At 40.8% G+C, this 22,500-nt stretch overlaps 2 protein-coding genes across 7 annotated transcripts in view; both read right to left on the bottom strand.

Moving 5' to 3' along the window:
• snap91b (synaptosome associated protein 91b) overlaps positions 1–22,500 on the bottom strand; it is a 47,465-nt gene that overhangs the window by 11,146 nt on the left and 13,819 nt on the right. For 3 of the 5 annotated variants that reach the window (XM_037542583.1, XM_037542584.1, XM_037542587.1), the window contains exons 3-17: positions 20,983–21,058; positions 20,566–20,668; positions 19,677–19,770; positions 18,489–18,600; positions 18,260–18,366; positions 18,085–18,126; positions 14,055–14,116; positions 13,552–13,557; positions 13,434–13,446; positions 13,216–13,343; positions 12,860–12,936; positions 10,294–10,308; positions 9,332–9,502; positions 7,025–7,123; positions 1,836–1,910 (exon numbers count right to left, since the gene is read on the bottom strand). In XM_037542583.1, the coding sequence (XP_037398480.1) occupies positions 1,836–1,910; positions 7,025–7,123; positions 9,332–9,502; positions 10,294–10,308; positions 12,860–12,936; positions 13,216–13,343; positions 13,434–13,446; positions 13,552–13,557; positions 14,055–14,116; positions 18,085–18,126; positions 18,260–18,366; positions 18,489–18,600; positions 19,677–19,770; positions 20,566–20,668; positions 20,983–21,058 (1,180 nt within the window). The remainder of the gene's footprint in view (positions 1–1,835; positions 1,911–7,024; positions 7,124–9,331; positions 9,503–10,293; positions 10,309–12,859; positions 12,937–13,215; positions 13,344–13,433; positions 13,447–13,551; positions 13,558–14,054; positions 14,117–18,084; positions 18,127–18,259; positions 18,367–18,488; positions 18,601–19,676; positions 19,771–20,565; positions 20,669–20,982; positions 21,059–22,500) is intronic. The other 2 variants (XM_037542585.1, XM_037542586.1) reach the window with 2 other exon arrangements.
• LOC119264278 (clathrin coat assembly protein AP180) lies at positions 1,918–7,012 on the bottom strand. 2 transcript variants are annotated; one of them, XM_037542591.1, is made up of 3 exons: positions 5,274–7,012; positions 3,542–3,616; positions 1,918–2,358 (listed from the first exon to the last, which is right to left on the bottom strand). In XM_037542591.1, exons 1-3 carry the CDS (start codon positions 5,398–5,400, stop codon positions 2,270–2,272), a joined length of 291 nt encoding a protein of 96 aa, XP_037398488.1. In that variant the 5' UTR covers positions 5,401–7,012; the 3' UTR covers positions 1,918–2,269. The 2 variants fall into 2 exon arrangements, 1 of the variants encoding a protein (XP_037398488.1); XR_005130938.1 differs by lacking the exon at positions 3,542–3,616.

The following is a 22,500-nucleotide window of genomic DNA, read 5'->3' as shown; positions in this document are numbered from 1 at the left end:
CCTTTAACAGTGTCTATATTATATTCTAGAGAGCATTATGAAGCATGCACCCTTCGTCCTTCAGTCATTAACTCAAGTCTTAATCCATTCAGTCATTTAAATTTTCTTCCTTAATCATCCATCCATCCATTCAGCCTGAGTGGCAGACTGTTAGATATGTTTTACTACAGTCTGGCCGGCTTGGCACCCTGGCTAGCACTCCCCTCCCCCTCTCTCCAGCACTAAGCTGCTGCCGGAGAGCCAGAGCTGAGGATTTTACTGCAATGCAGCAATGCACTGTGGGATAGCAGCCTGCATAGGAGCGTCAGAACTCACCGTGGCACAGGAGGAAGCAAGCAATGACCCAGACCAAGAGCAGAGGGAGAGAAAGAGGGGGAGAAGTGGAGAGAAATCGTGGCAGAGTGAAGGAAGATGCAAAAATCAATGAAAACCAATGACAAAGAGTAAAGAACATGTAGGAACAGAAAAATGAGGAGCGTGATCAAAGCAGTGAGATTGAGATGTTCGGAGTGTGAAGATCAGAGTGAAGTGAAAAAGAGAGGAAGAGAGCAGTACAGAGGAATTGAGCATTAAGCAGGTAGAATTCTGTAAGTACATGAACGGCGGTGGACAGGGCGGCGATGGACAGATGAGAGGACAAATGTAAAATGGCTTTTGCCTGCAGTCACTCTGCACACAGCAAGACCACACTGGCTTAAACGTCCCACTCACACCTGATCCCCACCAAACCCCAACAGACCCCACCAGAACCAAACACCTAACAGTAGCACACACAAGTAATGTCATGTAGAACACACACAACACTGATCAGTGTCTTCAGTCAACTGCACACGCAAACAATGTGATTCACACACTCAGCAGTTAGGGCTGGGTGACGTGGCCGTAATACATTTGCCTGTCATTCAGTATCAACAATATTATAGTCATTTCATAATGCTTTTAAGACCAGTGTCCTCCTCCTAAAACCTGAAGAAAACAGGCTTATTCCTTAATTTGTCTTGTATTTTACTTTTTAAGGTCCACTTATGACGTTTGTGTTTTTATGTACCAAAAAAGTCATAATGCACTTTTTACATGACCGTTTTCCAACCTCTCTTTATCCCTTAGAATTAAACAGGCCATTTCTGTTGTTCAACGAGCTAAATTTTGCTATTTTATGCTGTGTGTGTGTGTGTGTGTGTGTATATATATATATATATATATATATATATATATATATATATATACACACACATATATATATATATATATATATATATATATATATATATATAGTTTTCAAAAACTGTTATACTGTGCGCATATATATATATATATATATATATATATATATATATATATATATATATATATATGCGCACCATATAACAGTTTTTGAAAAGATTAACAACTGACATAATGAAAAACACATTTTTATTCATAATAAAGCACTGATATTTATTGTATAAAAGCAGGAATATTTCTCATATAAAGCCCTCTCCCAACATCATGGAAAAAAAGCTAAATCTTGAAAAAATAGCCTACAATGCATTTTAGAATGAACCTCTTCACATTTCCTCATTTCTTTCATGACACTGAAAAATAAATAACTCATACTGAATGTTTTTTTTACCTGGAAATGAAACAAACAAAAGGGTGGTCTCTGATTTTTGCTTAGTATTGTACTTCGTTTAGGTAATTGTCATTACAGGTCATCGCCCAGGCCTAAGCACAGCTCACAGCTGAAACGCACGGTCATGACTGAAGCTGTAGCAGAATCTTTTATGGGACACAGATCACAATAACAAAGAACACTGGAGAATGGCAGACAGGCAAGAAGTGCAGGGCTATCTTACCTCCCATCAGATCTCCTCCTGCAGATGCTGCTGGTGCTGGAGCTGCAGGCTGGCCATTACCAGCAGCCGAAGAGTCTGGAGGACCAGACCGTACAAAACCAGGTCAGGCCACAGTGGGAGCATCCGCGCAGCATAAGGGCAGAGAATGGTTAAGAATGAGCCATCTCCGACACACTGAGAGAAAACCCCAAAGAAACAGGGAAAGAGTCAGTCACCCAGAGGAAGGAGAGAAACATGCCCGTGAGAGTGCACACAAACTCAGTCACTAAACTTCACAAGACAGTTCACAAGTTCACACCTCACAACTGGCATCCACATAATTCTCAAGGCAATTTTCACTCAAATATGCATGATGTAAACACCTGCAATTGAAGGTCGCCACAGAAAATCAACAAAAGCACCACACCCTAGATAGAGCCCCATCCAGCCAATCACTACCCACCCCTAACCAAGTCCACAGCTGTCCCGCTGTCTGGCCAGCTCACAGGAGCTGAGAGAGCGGCAGGAGGGGGGCAGAACACATCTGTAACAATAGGATCAATTTGGGGGTTAGCTCATATATCTGGTTTTACTAACTCCGTAATAACTAAAACAAAAGAAAAATATAAAACAAAAGAAATTAAAGGCACAACCGATTGGTCTTTCAATGACATATAAAGTACCTCCTTTAAGGCCAGAGTACAGCAGCCTGACAAACACAAACACTGTCTGTAGTTGTCCTTAGCAAGTTAAAAAAAAACGAACAGGCCAAATGAACCCAAATTTAGGACCAGAAGAAGATAAAAAAATGAACCTTTGTTCTTGTGTCCATGTTTCTCCAGTCTGTGTACTCTGGCCTTTAAAACACAGCAGAGGAGATTCAAGAAAGTTACAGAAAATTTAAAAAAATAGTTTGGCCAAAGTCACAAAAATATTTTGTGTATATTTTGTGCTTTTTTGTAGATCATAGTATGTTTTACAGTGTCAGAAACCACATAGGCAAGTCTATTTTAGATTACTTAATTACGGATTACGGATCTTGTGGGAGATTTGGATCACAGCATACACCTTTACGTATTAACGTCACACGCTCAGACTCAATGTTTAGCTCTAACACTACTGATGAAAATATGATGGAAAAGGGGAATAATTCACTTCTATCCTTCAAAGACGTCCTCAACCATCACATTCATCAACTCGGCGAAGGGGTTGGAAGCAATTTCCCAATACCACCAGGGACGTCTCCGAATCTCCAAATCTTACAAAGTGTAGTATAAATAATTAGACATTACTTAATTATGTGATCATTTAGGCATAATTAGCACAACGCTTAATTGCAGGCTTCCATTACTTGTTAGCTACATTAGCCTCCTAGCTCTGTGGACACCAAACATGTCTTGGCTGTTTCACTTGAAATAAGGTGAAAAATGGGTGAATCTGTTTTTTTCAGCCAAGTATTACTTCAAAGCTGAAAAACTGCCACTAAAATCATGAATCATGGAAATGTTGAGAGCGATTTCTGAAGGGAAGAGAGAACAATAGAGTGTGTGTGTAGGTGCAGGAAAGGGGTCCAGCTCCTTTTGGCCACCCCAGGGGATGAGCAAATTTAGCAGTCCTTTAGGAGCCAAGGTCAGAGGAGAGGGGGACAAGGAGGTAGTGGAGATGGCAAGAAGAGCATGAGAGGACAGGAACACACACACACACACCCCAGAGGGCACGTCCAGTACCTGATGAAAACAGGTCTAGACTAGGAGCAGGGTCTGATTTGGGCACGGCCGGCTCCGGCACAGAATCAAAAAAACCTACAGCAGGAACACAGACCCACATACAGCACACACACACACACACACACACACACACACACACACGGACACGGACAAAGACAACGACTGAAAAAATCCCAGCAAATGAATCCAATGGAGAGCAAACTGAGTAAGTCCTGTTAATCCACACAAACCAGGAACTGAGCACAAACACAATGATTCACACATAAAAATAGAGCAGATGAATCACTCAGACATATGATTCACATCTATTTAAAAATCAACTGTCAGGCCTTACAAGTGCCTCATGGTGCTTCTGTGTATTTTGACGAGGAAGTTGACGGCACTGTATCCTAAAGATGTTCTTATCCATTTTTCAGATTTTCAGTGGTTGAGATGTAAAATGGAATAATAGTTTACTGTAAAGCATCTTACTGATTCTGACTGCTTTATAATGGTGGTGACAGGAATCAGCTCTACTACACGTTTTATTTACTTTCCAAAAGTCTGTTTATATGTTATATTTAAAATGGTGAAATGGAGATAAATCTAAGGAATATGTTTTCTTTGGGGACTATTTTTCCTTACAATGCCCTGCATGTGCCTCCCCACCACCATGAATGGATTAAAAAAAATATTAGTTCAAAAATTTTTCATAAAATTACAGTGTCTCAGGCATCAGGCAGCATATTCATAATCCTGTCCTGTAATAACTTTCTGCGAAGGGGCTTTTGGAGGCATTAAACTCTTCAGATGTTTGGTTCCTATCACCACCACTGTGAACAGTTCTGATTCTGTAGAACCAGGTATTTCACATCACACTGCTCTGAATAACTCCGTTTCCTAACCACTTAGCTATGCAGAAAATCAGAAAAATGGGTGGAATCCTCCTTTAATAATAGAAAGACTATAATGTTCTCCAAAACTCACAAGATGTTTCCAACAAAAACTCTCTTTTACAGCATATCAGTGTCGTAAGAAAAGCTCAGAACTTGCTTGTACTTTTTTATACTCTTTGAAAATGCCAACTGTCTTTAAATTGTGTGAATACTTCATGCTGAGCGGTGCAGTAAAGTTTAAAAGCAAACCCTCTTAAATTACATTTCAAGATTCCTCAACTTGCATTTTGTATTTTATTTTTCCCAAGGTCTACTTGTGATGTTCGTGTTGGTTTATGTACCAAAAACAATTATAATTGATTTTTAAATGACCATTTTCCAACCACTCCGTATCCTTTAGAAAGAACTTTAAGCGTGATGCATGTAAATGAGCTCTGTTCTGATGGGCTGCTCTGTATTGTGTCTCATTCAAAAACCAGCGTGGGCTGAAACACTCCTTAGAATTTCAAAGCGAACGGCCAGGGCTTAAGTGCTGTCTGCTGAATGGGCACATGCATGTAAAATGCTCTGTTTTCTGCGACATCACAAAAATAACACATTCCAAACAGGCCATCATGCATTCCAAACAAGGCGGCTTGCCTTCTATGTATGGACTACATGGTCTGGGGAATGGACAGAATGTTCTGAAAGTTGAAGAATATTTTCAAACCACAGTCAACTTAGCAAACATTTTCATTTTCCACTGTATGTCTTGGCCCTTCAACAGATGATAAGAACACACCTTCTCCTGTAAAGTATGACAGCAACAATGTGCTTGACTCAAGTCTTTTCATAGAGGGCACACTGCAAGCATTTACCGCTGAACAGGTCTGCTGTGGGGGCTGCAGGGCTAGGGGTGACGGGACTGTTAGAGGTGAGTGGGGTCTGAACTGCAGGGGGTGCCACGGAGCTGAAGCATGAGATACTGCTCTCTACAGGCTGCATGGAGAACAGGTCCAGCTGTGGGGAAACAGCTGCATGATCAGCAGCTGGGGCAAAAGGGTCTTAACAAAGAGAGAAAAGAGGAGTTTAGAGAGCAGCACTGTAAATACCATTCTGTAAAAAAATTATATACATATTAGTGGTTAAAAGCCTTTAGAAAACAATGACTTTTGGGGCGATTGCAGTCTATGTAAAGACACTGAGACATGGGAGGCTCTGCAAACCAAACCAGAGGAGGGCAACCATATGGATGTTATAAATATTTCATTTAGAAATGCATTGTAAAGCAAGAATATCCTGAAGCAGGAGAGCTGGGAGGAAGCATGAGAAGGTCAGAAATGAGGATGGGTAACAGGAAAAGAAAACAAAACGTCATTCCTGTGGAGTTCAATATAAGACCATGTTAAAAACGCCCTGCGTTTACAAGAGAATGATGAGACTCGGCCCACACTGTAAACAGCATGTGCGTAATGAAGCTACAGTGTGACAGCTGGCCATTTCCCCACAGCGATCGCAACTCAAAACGTTGAAAAGACTTCACCATGACAACCTAGAGTAGCAATCACCATAGCAACACACATCCCAGTTCAGGGAGAGAAGCGAACCACAATCTCTCAATCAGCCTGAGCTACATTCAAACCTATTCTCCCAAAAACACTAGCACCCTTGTTAAGAAGGAAAAGGCTATGAAAAGATGTCTTTATACTGAATAAATGATGGACATCTAACTTTTGTTTAGTGGGATAAATGAAAAAAAAAAAAAAAACAAATACAGTACTGGGCAAAAGTGAGACCACACAAAACAGCCATCACGTTCTTTATTTTAACAGCTATTTCTGAGGAAATGAGACGGAAGTTAATCCACTTGCACAAAGAACAGGAAAGTCAAAAGAAAAGGAGCTTCCAAACCTAGAGTTAAAAAATAAAACCCTAAAAGACGTAGAGAAGGGCTGGTAGACCACCAAAACCGTCAACATCAGATAAAACTTTCATTTTTGAAAGACAGGAGACAATAAAGCTCTTGCCTCAAATCTACTAAGAAAAGGAAAGAGACAAAATCAAAGAAAATTTGCAAATCAAATAAAAAAGCTGCTGGTGTTCTCAGAACAATGAACTGACCACTCTACAGTCCAGACCTCAACATCACTCAATATAATAGAACGTACATGCGTCATGCATCCATCTTCCAAGACTGAATTTCGGAGGTGTAGAAAAACATCCCTGCAGATTTCTTTGACCAACTGAAAGCAAGTGTTCAGAAATGAATGGAAGCTCTAATAAAGACAAAGGGTGGAAACACCTCTGCTTTTAGCGTGAACAGTGAAAAATGACTGTTGTAATTGACCATATATGACCATTCTGATAAAGACATAAAGGGTGGTCCCTGACTTCTGCACATTACTGTACAAACAAATGAATGAACAACAAATCCATATAAAAAAGAATTGACAAGTAATAAAGACATTTATTCAAAGCCCTTTTTTCCTGATCTTTACCCAGGATGACAAAAATTCTGAGGTACACGCACAAACACACATTTAATGATGCACTTGAAGACAACATACACAAAGGGGGCTTCCGTCTCTCCCCATGACACACATATACACACAGTGTCATCACCACCCACCGGTTGCAGCAGTAGCCTCAGCAGCAGGAGTAGCTGTGGTGGCTGCAGTCCCGCTCTCTGCTGCAGCAGCAGGTTCGGCCACTGGACTCGCAAACGCGCCTGAATCCCCGAAAAGGGGTCAAAAGCCAAGATGACGAGCCAAACCAAAGGGCAGACAGAGAGAGAAAGACAGGAGAAAAGAAGAAACAGAGTCTCAGAGGTCTAAACGATAAGGAGATTTGAGTAAGAACAGAACTGGCATGCAATCTGATAAAGAGTGATGAGTGCACTTGAGAACGAATCTAAGGACAGACCTCTAGATCTCTTCTGTTAACTCTTCAACCTGTCCCTACAGACTTTACAACCACTAGAGGTAAAATTCTATATTAAACTAGAGAGGCTGAGCAGATATGCATCATCATACCTCCCTGTGAAACTACAACTGGAGACTCCTCTGGAATTTCTGCCTCCTACACCACAGCACACATTTGCTTGGCAGCCAATCGGAGGATTAAATATACTAGCACATCCAGTCAAGGCAGTGGGCGTTCTAGTATAGATTTAGGTTCGGAAAAGGCCAAGAACACAGATCACTTAAATATGGCTAATATTTCACTAGGTTCACCGGCACAAATACAAAGTCATACCCAAACAGCCGCTGTTAGGCTTAGTACGTCTAGCAGTGAACAGCCTAAGGCCTGTTTTACAAATGCTATGTCTGTGTGACACGAGCGATCCAGCACTGTGACTGCAACCGCTCGCACACATTGGTCATTCATATATACACCTGGACAGCAAGTGAGTTTTACAGAAATGCTTTTCTTTTTTTCCCCCAAACCCAATTTAGTCATGTCTAATCGCAGCTCAAGGCCTTCCACAAAAAAAACAATGCTACGGTGCTGTATACCGGATACCAGGTACAGAGTACAGGTACAGAGTACAGGTACAGGTACAGAGTACAGGTACAGAGCCAGATGCAAGCTCTTTTACAAATAAACATACATATAAAAAACACAGTTCATAAAAAAAGCACAAAACATTTGTTTACCCTTCCACCAAGTCATGTAAACCAGCTACCAGATATTTTTCCAACTGTGGCTAATGCAGCATCGATGGACGGGTCAACAAACTTGGAGGAGAATATTAAGAGAGCTGACCAGCATCGCCGTGATGGGGAGACTAAGGCCAGCTGCACTTTCTCGGATTTCCAGCCAAATTTTTCTTCAATGTTCTGTTTCCTTTTCATTGTTTTTGTTTTTGGTGGAATCGCCTGCTCTAAAGCTCCACTGGTTTTATTTTAGCGTTCACTTTTTTATTTTTACTACTTCGTTGAACAAATGTATTCCTAGGAGTTTTTTTCTTATTGCTTATCTTAGTTGGTTCTTTTTACATACTTCACATATTTCATAGCAATGTGTGCCATTTTATGCCCGTTTCTTATTTGAGCTTGTTTTTATTTCTTACAAATATGTTTGCTCATTGTGTCTCACTGATTTTGAATTGTTTCAGTTAATAAATAAACATTTTTGTACATTTTGTTCAATTCCTGTTCAATTTGCTCAATTATAATCATAAATGAGGGTCTCCCTTCTAAGTCAAAATAAAGGTTGACTGATTGAGATGTACGTGTGAAACAGGCCTAAGACCTATACAAGAGTTCAGGATCACCATCCAGTGTTGACAGTAATACACACTTCATACATTTTTAGCACACTTCTGTCATTCTGCATACTTCACAGCTCTCAAACACGGATACTCACTTTCCTTGATTCAGAAACTACGAGCAAATCAACTCAAGTACAATTTAATTCAAATACAATTCAGTGAATATTGATCTTACTTGCTATAAAACTTCACTCGCTGTAACAAATTAGACTAGTCACAGGTTTGTCTTGGGCTGAATGAAGATGAAGTGAAAGACGACAGAAAAGCAAGATGGATGGGAAAAGGGTCTAACAGGCAGGAATTGAGTTGAGCTTTAAGTTTTTAAAGGAAGGGTTCACCAGTTGAGGTTTTTCTCTTCAAAGTTTCACAATCATATTTTTATTAAAAGTGCATAAGATTGGCTGGTTAATAACTGCTTTGCCTCCAGAGTTTCTGAATCAGGTTAATATCAAAGCTATGATTTGAAATCAAAGCTATACTGACTCTCTAATAAGACCCTGAAACTAAGGCCGTGCAACATTCTTTCCCATCAGAATGGTGAACCTCCCCTCCGTTCAACTGGTGCATGGAAATGTTGAATACATATGTGAATCCAAGTCACATATGGAGCAAGTCCTTTTTTTCCTGTTTCGCCGTTCCTGTGAAGGGAACCTGTCTACTGACCTCCGAGGAGATCCGCTGAGCTGGACGCGGAACCAGCAGCGGTAGTGGGAGGAGCTAAAGAGACGGCTGCCTCACCGGTTGTGGTGCTAGGCGCGGCTGTCGCAGGAGAGGCGGAGTCTACAGCGGGGGAGGGATCAGGGAGGAGAGTCTCCGTGGTGAGGGAACCGAATTCTACAAAAGCCATAATCCCGAAACAGAACCGAAAAATAACACGACACAACAAAAAAACAAAGGCAAAACAGAGGACAGGAGCACATTTAAAGGAGAAGGAGAAAAAGAGAGATTCAAGCTGAGACCAGGCTGGAAGGAAAGGCAACATGTCAGGAAAACAGTGGAAAACTACAACTCTGTCTCTCAGTTGTGTGTCCAGAAACCTGATTACTCCTTAGAAGTCATAGTTATTGCAAGATAGCAAAAGCATGTTGTAATTAGATATTAATTAAATTATTATGATTTACATTTGATGGTACTGATGTGTGTATCATTTTACAGAAAGAAAAACATCCATTTCATCGTGTTTTTGCCACAAAAGTCACAAAGGCAAACTCCACTGTAAATATGGGTCTCCATCAGAGGAGAGGAAGAATAAATCTGATTCAATCCTGCAACAAATGCTATGCACTCACTCACAACGTGTGATATTAGCTGCGTATTTCTTCCTGCAGGGTCGAGTGACTGGGTGGTTTCAGCATAATACACCACTTTTAAATGCTCATCTTAAGTGAAGTACTTAAAATGACAAACAGCTAGTTTTAAATCTTAGTAGCTTTGAAAGAAAAATATACAGATCAGTGTCAGTAATGCATTGATTGGTAAGGTGTTAGTATTGATATCGGAAAAGAGCCCTTGTAAGTCCAGAGATATTGTTTTAATTACACTGATAATTTACCATGCAGAATGTAACAACTGTTAGAAATATCTGGGATTCAGGAGTTTTCCTGTACAGAGAAGGAGACACTTACCTGACCCCAGCAGGTCTGCGGCAGCACAGCACAAAGAAAAAGGAAACAAAAGGAAAACACACCAACGGCAAGTTAACAAGTGTCATTGCGGCTTTGTTCAAAAATATTTAAAACCGTAATTTAAAGTGTCCTAGAAAGGCTTTTCCCTGATACTAGCACAGCTGTTATTCAGGTCAGTGGAGCGGTTTAAAATGCACCACATGTCTAAAGGTATTCGGACATCCCTTCTAATGAGTGAATTCAGCTACTTCAAGGTTCACCCACTGCTGATGTAGGTGTTCAATTATGCACACAGCTTGTAAACGCCATCTCCACCACACTCCACCTGGCTCTCTCCCACCTAGACAATAAAGACACCTACGTCAGAATGCTGTTCATAGACTTCAGTTCAGCATTCAACACCATCATTCCTCAGCAGCTGATTGGAAAACTGAGCCTGCAGGGCCTGAACGCCTCCCTCTGTAACTGGATCCTGGATTTCCTATCCGACAGACCTCAGCTAGTCAGGATAGGAAATACCATCTCCAGCACCACCACACTGAGCACCGGTGTCCCTCAGGGCTGTGTGCTCAGTCCACTGCTGTTCACTCTACTGACTCACGACTGCACTGCAAAGCTCAAACCACATCATCAAGTTCGCTGAGGACACGACTGTGGTGGGTCTGATCAGCGAGAACGACGAGTCAGCGTACAGAGAGGAGGTGCAGCGGCTGACGGACTGGTGCGGAGCCAACAAGCTGTCTCTGAATGTGGACAAAACTAAGGAGATGGTTGTTGACTTCTGAAGAATGCGAGGTGACCACCCCCCACTGAACATCACTGGCTCTGCTGTGGACATCGTCAGGAGCACCAAGTTCCTTGGTGTCCACATCACAGAGAACCTCACCTGGTCCCTCAACACCAACTCCATAGCCAAGAGAACCCAGCAGCGCCTCTACTTCTTGCAGAGACTGAAGAAGGCTCAACTTCCCCCTCCCACCTTCACCATGTTCTACAGGGGGACTTTGGAGAGCATCCTGAGCAGCCGCATCATCGCCTGGTTTGGGAATTGCACCGCCTCAGACCACAAGACCCTACAGCGTATAGTGAGGACAGCTGAGAAGATCATCAGGGTCTCCTTCCCCTCCATCGTGGACATCTACACCACACGTTGTGTCCGGAAAGACACCAGCACTTTGGACGACCCCGTCCATCCCACACACGGACTTTACTCACTGCTGCCATCTGGCAGAAGGTACCGGAGCATCCGGGCCACCACTGCCAGACTCTACAACAGCTTTATTCCTCAAGCAGTGAGGTTCTTAAACTCACAAGGACTGAACTGACCCCTACCCCCCACCCACACACACTCCACACACACTTTCTCTCACACACACACACATACACACACTCCACATACACAACTCTTTTGATGCTCTACCTGCACTATCTGGATCATCGCTGCTACACTGTGTTTTCACTGTTTACTCTGGTTTTACTGCCTCAGTAACTGCTGTGTTTCTGTCTGTCGTCTGACTGCGTGACTCTCAGATCACAGCAGGTTAATATCTCTGCATCTTAATCCACGGCCTCATGTCCAGAATGAGTGCTGTGTCAGTGCTGCACTGTCCGGCATGTTTACTGTGTCTGTCTGTCTAATTTATCATATTTATTGTGTCTAGTTTAATTTTTTGTTTGCACACGATGTCTGCACGTTCGCACTTTGTACTTTTTGTTCCTTGTTGCTCCGTGATTTTCCTGGAGGAACATAATTTCACTCCACTGTGTACTTGTACATAGACGGAATGACAAAAGCCTCTTGACTTGACATGACAAAAACATTGCCAGTTGAATTGGACACTCTGGAGAAGCCACATATCAGCAGTCACCACGTCCAAAGCCAGGTGTTGGCTAGAAGTGTATGAGGTGCCCCAGCACTGGGCTGTGGAACAGTGGAACTGCATCATCTGGAGTGATGGAGCACCATCCAATAACTGAACGATAAGCTGGAGTGGAGTTTGTGATCCTAAACTAATCATCTAACATCAGCACCTGACCTCACTAATACTCTCGCTCTTGTGGCTGAAGCCAATTAAATCTTCACAGCAATGTTACAACACCCACTGTAAAGCATTTACAAACTTCTGGATATAAAAGCTGTGTCTAAACGCTAAGGCTGCATTGCTTTGGCATTACATCACTGAAGTCTGTCCTATTTTGTAGGATCCTAAGAATGTTTCATTTGAGAGAAATTACAAGATGCATCTGGTCCATCTTTCGTGACAGCCAGTCAACCACAACCCTTCACGCACAAACAATTTGAAAATGCCTGGTAAGAAGCCGCTACACCAGAGTATATGCTGTAATGTAATTAACTGCAATGAAGTGTACATTTTAAATTAATATTTTTAAATTTAGGACATAATTATGTCATGTTGTTTTTAGTACATTGTGATGTGTTGCTACAACCTGCTCAGACCATCTCGATCTTCCTACCTGACCTCCACGGTCTCTTCTACCTTGTCTGTAGCCTTTGCTTTGTGTGAGACTCATCAACTGTATGTCACTGTACAACTGCACCCTTTACCTCCCCAGGATGTAGGAGCAGCTGAAGCACCCCCAGATGGCCCTGAAGAGGACAGTGGGTCCAAGTCCAACAGAGAACTAGAGAGAAGTGGTGAAGAACTTGAGCCACATTTCCCCAACTCAGTATTAAAATGAGAAAGAATAGCGTTTAGATTAATGAGCTTCATTTTTAACTTGTAGAATTTTCTTCACATCTTTTCATAAACATCTTTCACATGTTGGGTGAGTACCGATGCGTAAAACCATAAGGTCTTTATCTATAGCTATATCGATAGCCAAAAGACAACAGACAAGAATGTTAAAGTCTATTTTTATATATTTTCTTTGTAACGTAAGACAAAGGAAGTCATCACTCACTCAGTGGCAGCCTCAGCAGATGCAGCAGCCGCAGGCGTGGCCTCACTAGGTGGCGGCTCCAGGGTGGGAAGAGCACCTGCGGTTTTGGCAGGAGTGGAGGTCGGGGAGACATTGTTGGTGGGTGATCCCTGCAGCATAGTACAAAAAGAGGGAGTGAGTTTTAGTCTGTATTTGTTTGCATGTGTAAAAAAGGTGCATATGAGAATTTATATACTTACCTTTGTTGGAGACCTACAAGATGGGAAAAGAATGAACACACGTTCAGATAAAAATGCTTTATATCCAGCAACAATAATAAGTACAAACATACATCGGATTAAACGCAAAGATACTCACCCCTCTCTGAGCAAGCAAACGACACACACACAGGAAAAAAAGGAAAACGTGTCATGTGATCATACACACACTTCTGCATGCTGAACAAACCCAAGTGGAACTGTGTTCTGTGTGCTGTCACTGTCGTAATAAACCCTGTATCTCCAAAATCTTAACTTTATACAGTTGATACACATCGTGGCCACAATTCTGCACCAATTAGCATTTTCCCTCTTCCAATACTCTGAACTCAACTCATGAAGATGTAGCTAATTAGCTAGTTTGTTTAGGCACATTGCTAAAATCTGTCTCAGAATCAGTCATTTGGGATCATTTCTAATAGACCGTTTGCACAGTACATAGGAATAGGACAGGAATGCATAAACATTGCTTATGAAAAGAATTCCATGCTAGATCAAAAACTTTGAAAAACGTATTCGCCACAGTGTTAAATACATCTTTGCATTCAGATTGGTACACGAAGGAGGTCTAAATGTAAACAGATGGAAACTGACGTGTCTTACCCTTTCTTTCCTTCCAGGCTGTTCATATGCGTCTCCAGAGACTCCAGAATACTGCTGGGGGCCTAAGATGCGTTACACGTACAAAGTAGTCGGTTGTTAACAAGGAAACAGCAAAATACCCCAAACTTTCATTTCCACACTGTCAGATAGCAAGAGCACACCTCAGCTGCAAGGCTTGAAACCACTTTAACAGAATTACTAAGAACACTCGGAAAGGCACTTCAAATCAGCTCAGCACACACGATGCACACAGAGGCCCACCAACATTGCTGAATCTCAAGTCGCTGCTTCGTCTGGTCCTTATGTTGTTAGTGTGCTCAATGTAGTCACCAATCGCAAATCAATAAATAACGCTGGGAAGAATAGCTAAATCTCACAGGGTGTTTAGAGCTTCATTCAGTTTCTAGGACAGAAATACTTTAAATGTTTTGTGCTTCACTCATTTAATTTTCAGTCAAAACATCCATAAAGCACATCTTATGGCCTAACAGCCATGCAATACCTGGTAGACCACCAAACCTGTCCCCATCAGATAAACAGCACTGACAGAAAATCAAGCTTCACTCCTGCATCAGATTTGTCAACCTCACACTATAAGACTCAAAGGATCTGTATCCATCAACTTTATGGAGAAAAGGGAAAAGAAGTATATACTCTCACCGGCCACTTTATTAGGTACCCCTTGATAGTAAAAGGCTGGACCCCCTTTTTCCTTCAGAACTGTCTTAATTCTTCGTGGCAGACTTTCAACAAGGTGTTGGAAACGTTCCTCAGAGATGTTGGTTGGTTGTTTGAGTTCCTGTTGCCTTTCTATCATCTGGAACCAGTCTGCCCATTCTCCTCTGACCTCTCACATCAACAAGGCATTTTCATCCACACAACTGACCGCTCACTGGATATTTCCTCTTTCTCGGATCGTTCTCTGTGAACCCTAGAGATGGTTGAGTGTGAAAATCCCAGCAGATCAGCAGTTTCTGAAATACTCAGACCAGCCCGTCTGGCACCAACAACCACGCCACGTTCAAAGCCCCTTAAATCCCCTTTCTTCCCCGTTCTGATGCTCGGTCTGCACTTCAGCAAGTCGTCTTGACCACCTCTACATGCCTAAATGCAGTGAGCTGCGGCCGTGTGATTGGCTGATCAGCTATTTGTGTTAACAAGCAGCTGAATAAAGTGTCCAGTGGGTGTATGTGTATATATAAAACAGAGAGACAGAGAGGGAGAGATACTATTCAGCTGCTGAGACTTCTATATCTATAAAATCTTCTGCTTTTTGTAACACTGAAAAATAAACTTGTCCTGAATGGCATTTTGACTGTAAATTAAATGGGTGGTCTCTGACTTTTGCCCAGCAAAGTATGTTAAGTCTTTTCAATCAGCATGAATTTATTTATTCTAGCATGGCAGATTAAATCATGCCGTCCTGGGTTTTTTTTTTTTTGTAAATACAAAAAAAGCAACGCAATGAGCTTCAGTGTGGGCGACTCTGCTGTGAACATGGTTACCGGGCCCTCTTCCCGGCAGTTGTTAAAGGGGCAGTCCTCATTGTCTGAGTCTGCCAGGTCAGCCACCACTCCAGGGTGAAGACACTAAAGATGCCCAGTATCAGGAAAAAGAGGATTGAGGAGGAAGACAAAGTAAGATTTACTGCTACTTAAATCCATACTCTGACAAGATTTTCAAATTACTCTACAACATATTTGAAAGAAACTGACAAAACTCTGCAATTTTTATGCCAAAGGCTGTGTAGGAACATGAAAGCTAGTGGTTGTGTAAAAGGCTAGGCAAGTATCAAATAATTAGGACAAATTCTGGAGATTTTAAAATATGTTTTACACAGATGGTGTAAAGACACTGAGCACTGTTAAGCCTCATTAACAGAAACCTCAGACAGTAACACAACATGGTTGTAGAGGGTAGTGGATAACACAACTGTCCTGCAACCAGGACACCTGGGTTTGGGTCCTCATTGGGATGGGAATACAAGTATGACTCCTAAGGCTGTGTTTGTCTACCATATTAAGCTGCTCTGAATGACTGTCTGCTAAAATGTTGTCTCACAGGGTATCAAGCATATCAAGGGCCTCATTCATAAAACATTTATACACATGGATATTTCCAGCCTGATGTACAAACTTCTGGAAATTAGTCCCTGCCAAATGATTCATCAGGATAAATCATGAGTGGGGGTGTCCACAGAGGACCTGGGGTAGTGGGAGAGCTCCATGATATTCAGGAGCAAAAAAAAAAAAAGCTAAGAAACCACATCATATTCAGGGAAGAATCAAAAGGAGAGCCACATTTAAAGTCACTAAGCGTCCACACTTTTATGGAATCTGCAGCTTTATGTTCCAATAATACAGCCAAGGCGTAGTGATGCATGCAAACCCTACTACGTTAATCGATCTAGCCTTCTATACTACTATTTATTCATGCTTATATAGCTACAGACAGCAAAGCAATCAAAGTGAAAATACACTTCATGTGCTCCGCCTCTGCATCACTTTGACTGGTTTCGCCGTCCGCCGCTATAAAAACACGTACAAACAGCAGTGACTTATGACTGCCTGACGCCGGGCCTGGCTTCTTTCACTAACCCACTACCCAACTTAATCAGAACCACACAGCTGAAAAAATGATTTGACAATATGATAAACGATTAAGGCTGTGCTGAAGGCGCTCTCGCAAAAGATAAAGTCTTACAACAAACAAGTTCAGCTAAACTCGTTTTTTTTCTCATGAGGTATACCACACGTTTCTTTCATCTTTGTAGGTCTATATTTCTGTTGTATTGCTGTAAGTTAAAGACTTAAAATGAATAAAGTACGGATTTTAGGTTCTTTACAGAAAATGAACCAAAGTGAGACAGTAACAGGCAGCTACTATATAATATATAATATAACTATATAATAGTATTGCAGGCTGCATGATTAATTTATTCATTCATTCACTCGTGTTGAGAATACGCTGCGCTGTCCCCGGCACCGGAAACAATCATATGCAAATCAATTCAAGGATGGGTGGAGTTGAAAAGCTTGTGCTCACTTCTAGGACTTTTTTGTAGGTTATAATTAATCAGCCGCCATACAAAGTTGCATGTGTATACGCAAACATACACGTGTCTGACAAACCGTTTAAAAGAACTTCTGTTTAATATGAAATGCAAGTGATTTTTATAAATGAGGCCCAAGGGGAAAACCATGAGAAATGTGAAAGTGGATGGAAAGTAGACTAATTAGGGCGATTCATCAAGTCCATCGTTAGACAGTAACGCAAGTTAGCACGGCTGGAAAGACACAAGACAAAACACAACGCAGTTAATATAAAAGGACTTCTTGCAAGTGAAAAACAGTCCCAATAGCTAACTACAGTATTTTGCTAATTAGCTTGTTTTGTTTGTGTTTCGATTTCATTCTGAACGTTAAAAGACCGACTGCAGGACTTTGGGGGGTTTCAGAGGGGATGCACTCTCTATTGGAGCAGATTTAGGCACAGTCTGGACCTGCAAGACTGACAGATGTACTGAGAGAAAGAAAGAAAGGAAGGGATTACTCTTTAGATTTACTAAGATTTAGCTTTTCTAACCAAAGTACAATTTTCAGCCTTTTCAGAGACGGTGTATTAATATTGAGACATTCCCAACAGAAAATACTGAGGCATCACTTTTTTAACCATATCACACAGACCCAGCTGCAGGGCGTCTCAGCTGAAAGAATCGAGGCTTAACAACAAGCCTAAACAGTCTCTTATTTGAATTCCTCAAATGTGCAGAGAAACAGAATATTTATATATATTTATAATAGGGTTAAAATAAGCATGTGATCCATCTGAGAAATAATAAAGAGATATCAGATTATAAATACTTCTGCAAAATAGGGTGATTATTTTCAGGGACTGCCTTAAATTTGTTTTAAAAGGGAAAAAACAAATGCCACTCAATATCCCCTCTCAGAGAGGGCAGATACAGAACTACCAACATTTGTAAGTGCATGAAACAGAATGAAAGTTAAAGATACTGCTGATGACTTACATAAGATATGTCAGGAATGTCATTTTTGTCCACTCCAACTTGCTGAAAAAGAGAATATTTACATTCAGAACAAAAAAAGGGCATCAGATTAATCCATACAAAACAGCATTTTTTATGTTTATATATAATTTATAAAATACACATTTTCATAAAGAAGGCTTCATGCTTTTCATACCTCTGCAATTTTCATAAACTCTGAAATCTTGGTCACTCGGGTCAGGAACTTCTTGTAGATCTCAAGCGATTCCTTGCAGTCAGACTTCTTCATTTTGAAATACTTCTCTGCAGAAACACAGATCACAGCAATCTACCGTTTACTGATGGTACTTTAAAAGAAGAGGCCCATTAATGCCATACGAATCCTAGGGTTAGTGGAAGAGCGGTTTCAGTGAAATGCCTCTTACCTAATAAATTGATAATTCCATCATTGTAGGAGGCAAACAGTTTGATCAGATCCTTGAAGAGAAGCATGAAAGCCGCATTGATAATGCCATTGTTCAAGTCTTTGGGATGAACCTGCAAGAAAAAGTAAAAGAAACCCATGAAAGTGACACACACCTGACAACTACAGCTTTAAGCACTCGGAAAAAGTTCAAGAAGATTTTGAAAAGTAAGAAATTAAGATTCTCTAAGGAACTCTGGGTTAATATGAATATATAATGTTTAATAGCTAGACACTAGAAAGTATTTCAAAGTGTATAATATCAGGTTTTTGGACATAGTGTAAGGGTGTATTTATAGACTTTTTTATACACTACCTACCTGGAATTTAGTCACCATGTTTTAAATACAAGGCATTCTGAATGCTTATTATCTCTCTCTCAGTGCCATGCAGCTCTCAGTCATTAAGGAGAATTCCACAGATTTTTCTGCGTATTCCAAGCGCTCATATGTAAACCGTCACTCAGGGTGGTTTGATGAAGTGACGCTCTGCAAAGAAACTTCTTGAAAGTGGTGCTGCCTGGGGAAGATGCTTGCAGCACAAATATCGTCATTTTATTTGCCAAATTAGTGAAGCCTCATGTGACTCCTGAGCTTTTATTTGTACTGCTGATAATAAGAAAACTTTTTCTTATGCAACTATTTTGACTTCCTCTCTGAATGTACCTCTCCATCATGAAAACATCTGGTAAACTACATTTAAGGACAAACCTTTTTTAAAAACTATCGTAAAACAACGTCTCAGTCATCAAGCAGCATATCTGCTATAATTTTATGTAATAACTGTGTTGGAGCTTATACAGCATCAAACTGTTCAGTCTGGTTCTTATCACCATCACTGGGAACAATTCTGACTCAGTAAGTTTCTCTCAAAGGAAACCAATCAAACCAATCTGATGGACTTTGTTTACATATCAATTATTTAGTTATGAAAAAGATGGAGAGCAGCATGGTCACAGAAACTTTTCATACAGGAAAGAGATTTTTCACACAAGGCTAAGCAGCATTGATGCATCAGAAAACACGGCCATATCAACATTAGAGATCTGGAGCTGTACACATGAATCTTGGACCAGTTAGTACCTTTCATATCTAAAGGAATATGTCTGTACAATACTGAACATCGTATTACTGTTGCTGGCCACACATACATCAAATTCCAGCAGAGTGTCCACTTGAGTCTGCAGGGCAGGCATAGCCTTGAGCAGTTTATCAGGAGCCATGGTCCTCATTACCCCATCAGCCCTGAACATATAAATGTACAGAAAGAGGGTACAACACACAAAATGGCATTATAATCTATAATATTCTAATCCAATGACACCTCAAGAGAAATGCAAATTAGAGGGATTAACAGACCATTAACTGACTAATAAACCATTTTTGACCAACACTAGCAGTTAATGTTATTTTGTTTAATTCTCAACAAACTACAGCTCTGAATAGATGGGCTTATCATTCAAGTTGTGGAATGTCTGGATTGTATGCATGAGACCTGCGAGAACCAGCATAGAACAGCATGAAATGTATACTGGTCTGTGCTGGTGTTTTCAGCAAGGATAAAGCGTGCAACTAAAATTGATTGTGATCAGGACAACAGCACAATAGTATGATACATATTTAAAGCAAACATTTGAAGGCAATGATGCAGACAACTGTTTCGTCCATGTTCTCCAGAAGAAAAAGTACATGAGTGTACAAAATGATAGAGAAGGATGGTGGATGGTGAGAGCTGCTGAGGTAATCTGTGCTGAATCTAGTAGCAGTCAGGGCATTCACATTTGTTTGGGCTAGTAATGAGCAGTAAAGTAACATTAGAGCTTTAAATTTAGAACGTTTAGCACCTCATCATTGTACATTCCAGTCACTGTGAATGGTTAATTATTGATCACCAACTAATGATGGTCAGTCATGCACAGTAAGAAATTACATCAAATGTACTGCAACAATAAACAAAGATGTGCCAAATATAGCAGAATTGAGTGACCCGTGTCTAAGAGTGTCCAAAATAAGCACCAGTTCCAGAAAAGACTGACGTACCCTTTCTTGACTCGAGTGAAGTCGAAGGCCATGGCGCGGTAAGCATATGCTTTCTCATTGAGGTACCGCCCATATCGTCTGATGAATGTGGACATATCATAGCCTTGTTATACAAAAGAAGGAAGAGATAAAATAGATCTGGAAGTGAAGTCTGTTACAAGTATAGACCCACCATCAACAATCTCTTGCTGGTCTTGAGTGATATAATATCATAATATTATTGATGTCTCCAATATGGTACCTTTACAGGGGAAACTTTAATGCAAGTTAATGTACTGAGATTTTTTTCCAAGGACATTTGATATTTTCAAATTATGGCAAATACCAATAAATGGAGATATGAAGTTTTGTTCCAACAGCGATGATTCACTGTATATTCAGCAACATTCAGACGCATGCATAAATACACACACTCACCGTGGCTGCCAGTCTTATCAATAAAGTTGCTCAGGTTGAACAGAGAGGTCCTGGAAGCCAGATACTGGATAAACCTCTGGAAAAATCAAATAAGGACAATGAGCACTACAGCTCTGGAAATCTCCCTGACCCCTACAGAGTCCGATCAAGGTGAATTAGTCTTACAGACATCGCTAAAAACTTTCCCAACCAGATTCAAATGAAATTCAAGCAAATAACTAAAGCATCACAAAAATAAATCATGTGACTTCTTAGGAGTTTTGTATGGGAGAATTTTCTACGACACTCAGAAATTTGTGTCTGCACAGAAATCTTTAATGTACAGCAACTTTTCAGCGCTGTTTGGCACTGAAACCTAATGGCTCAGGAAATGTCCATTAATGTGTGTCAGGCATCTAATGTCTGTTTACTGACTAACATCAGGGACATGTGCAGATGTAAAAATGGAATATCACAATAATTACATGAGCATTTATCAATACAAAATCACAATGTTGCATTAGGAAAAAAAACACAGTGTAAGATAACACATGAACACCGTCCTGAGCGGTAAACCAGTTCATCCAGTATATCGGTCAAAATAGGAGTTTCGTCAGAACCACTATATCTACATGCAGCAAATAAGTGCAGATAACATGACATACAAACAGTGCAAACCATGATAACATTAGCCCTTTCGCTGAGTGGCCACCTCTGGAATGTTTCTGTAACACTTCAAAAGAAAGTGAAAACGCTGCAGACCCTTCCACTGACTTCACATTGCATCTGAAGTGGTCCACTTTGTTTTCAAAGCAATAGACATAAAGGAATTGCTGGACTTTTGGCGTGACTCTTAGCTTAACACGGACACCAGACCGATGAGGGTGGGCTGAGAAGCTGCCTGACACCTTCAGCTGCAGACCTTGTGTACAAGCCGTGGATCCATTGGTAAGAATGGCGTGAACAACTGTAACCAAGGACAATGTGCACTACAGCTCTAGAAATCTCCCTGACCCCCATAGATGAAGATCCAAATGCCAGCAGCGTCTGCAAATCTAAGGTATTAGTGCACAGGTATAAGACAATGATTTGAGAAACTCGAAGAAACTGAAGTTGGCTCCTTATTCAAATGTATTGTTCCACCTTAAGTGGTGCAGCAGTTACATTCAAGTGCCTGTGCAGGTGCCAGAACGGAACTGCTGCTCTTTTTAATGTGGAGGTGAAAATATACATTTTAGTCCATACAGTCCACTAACACATGTCCATTCCTGCCTTGCTCTGCATATCATTTTAATAGAAGACTGTTTAATAAGAGGTTGTCATGTAGTGACTGTATTTCTGTTTTTCACTGAATAGCAGCACTAATCATAGTCTAAACACATTTTTTCTTTGGTAAGATAAAGGCACATTTTATTTTCCTTGTTAGTCGACTGCTACCTGCTGCCTTCTGTAATGTTTTGTCGTTACAGGTGGGCAGAAACGAAAAGGGCTGATCGGTCATATGTATTTTCATCATAATTTATCTTGCTTGTTTTGTAT

The sequence above is a fragment of the Pygocentrus nattereri genome, chromosome 11 (assembly GCF_015220715.1).
Source record: "Pygocentrus nattereri isolate fPygNat1 chromosome 11, fPygNat1.pri, whole genome shotgun sequence".
NCBI classification, from domain to species: domain Eukaryota; kingdom Metazoa; phylum Chordata; class Actinopteri; order Characiformes; family Serrasalmidae; genus Pygocentrus; species Pygocentrus nattereri.
The sequence above is the reverse complement of the archived record's forward strand: the minus strand, read 5'-3'. Positions and strand labels throughout refer to the sequence as shown.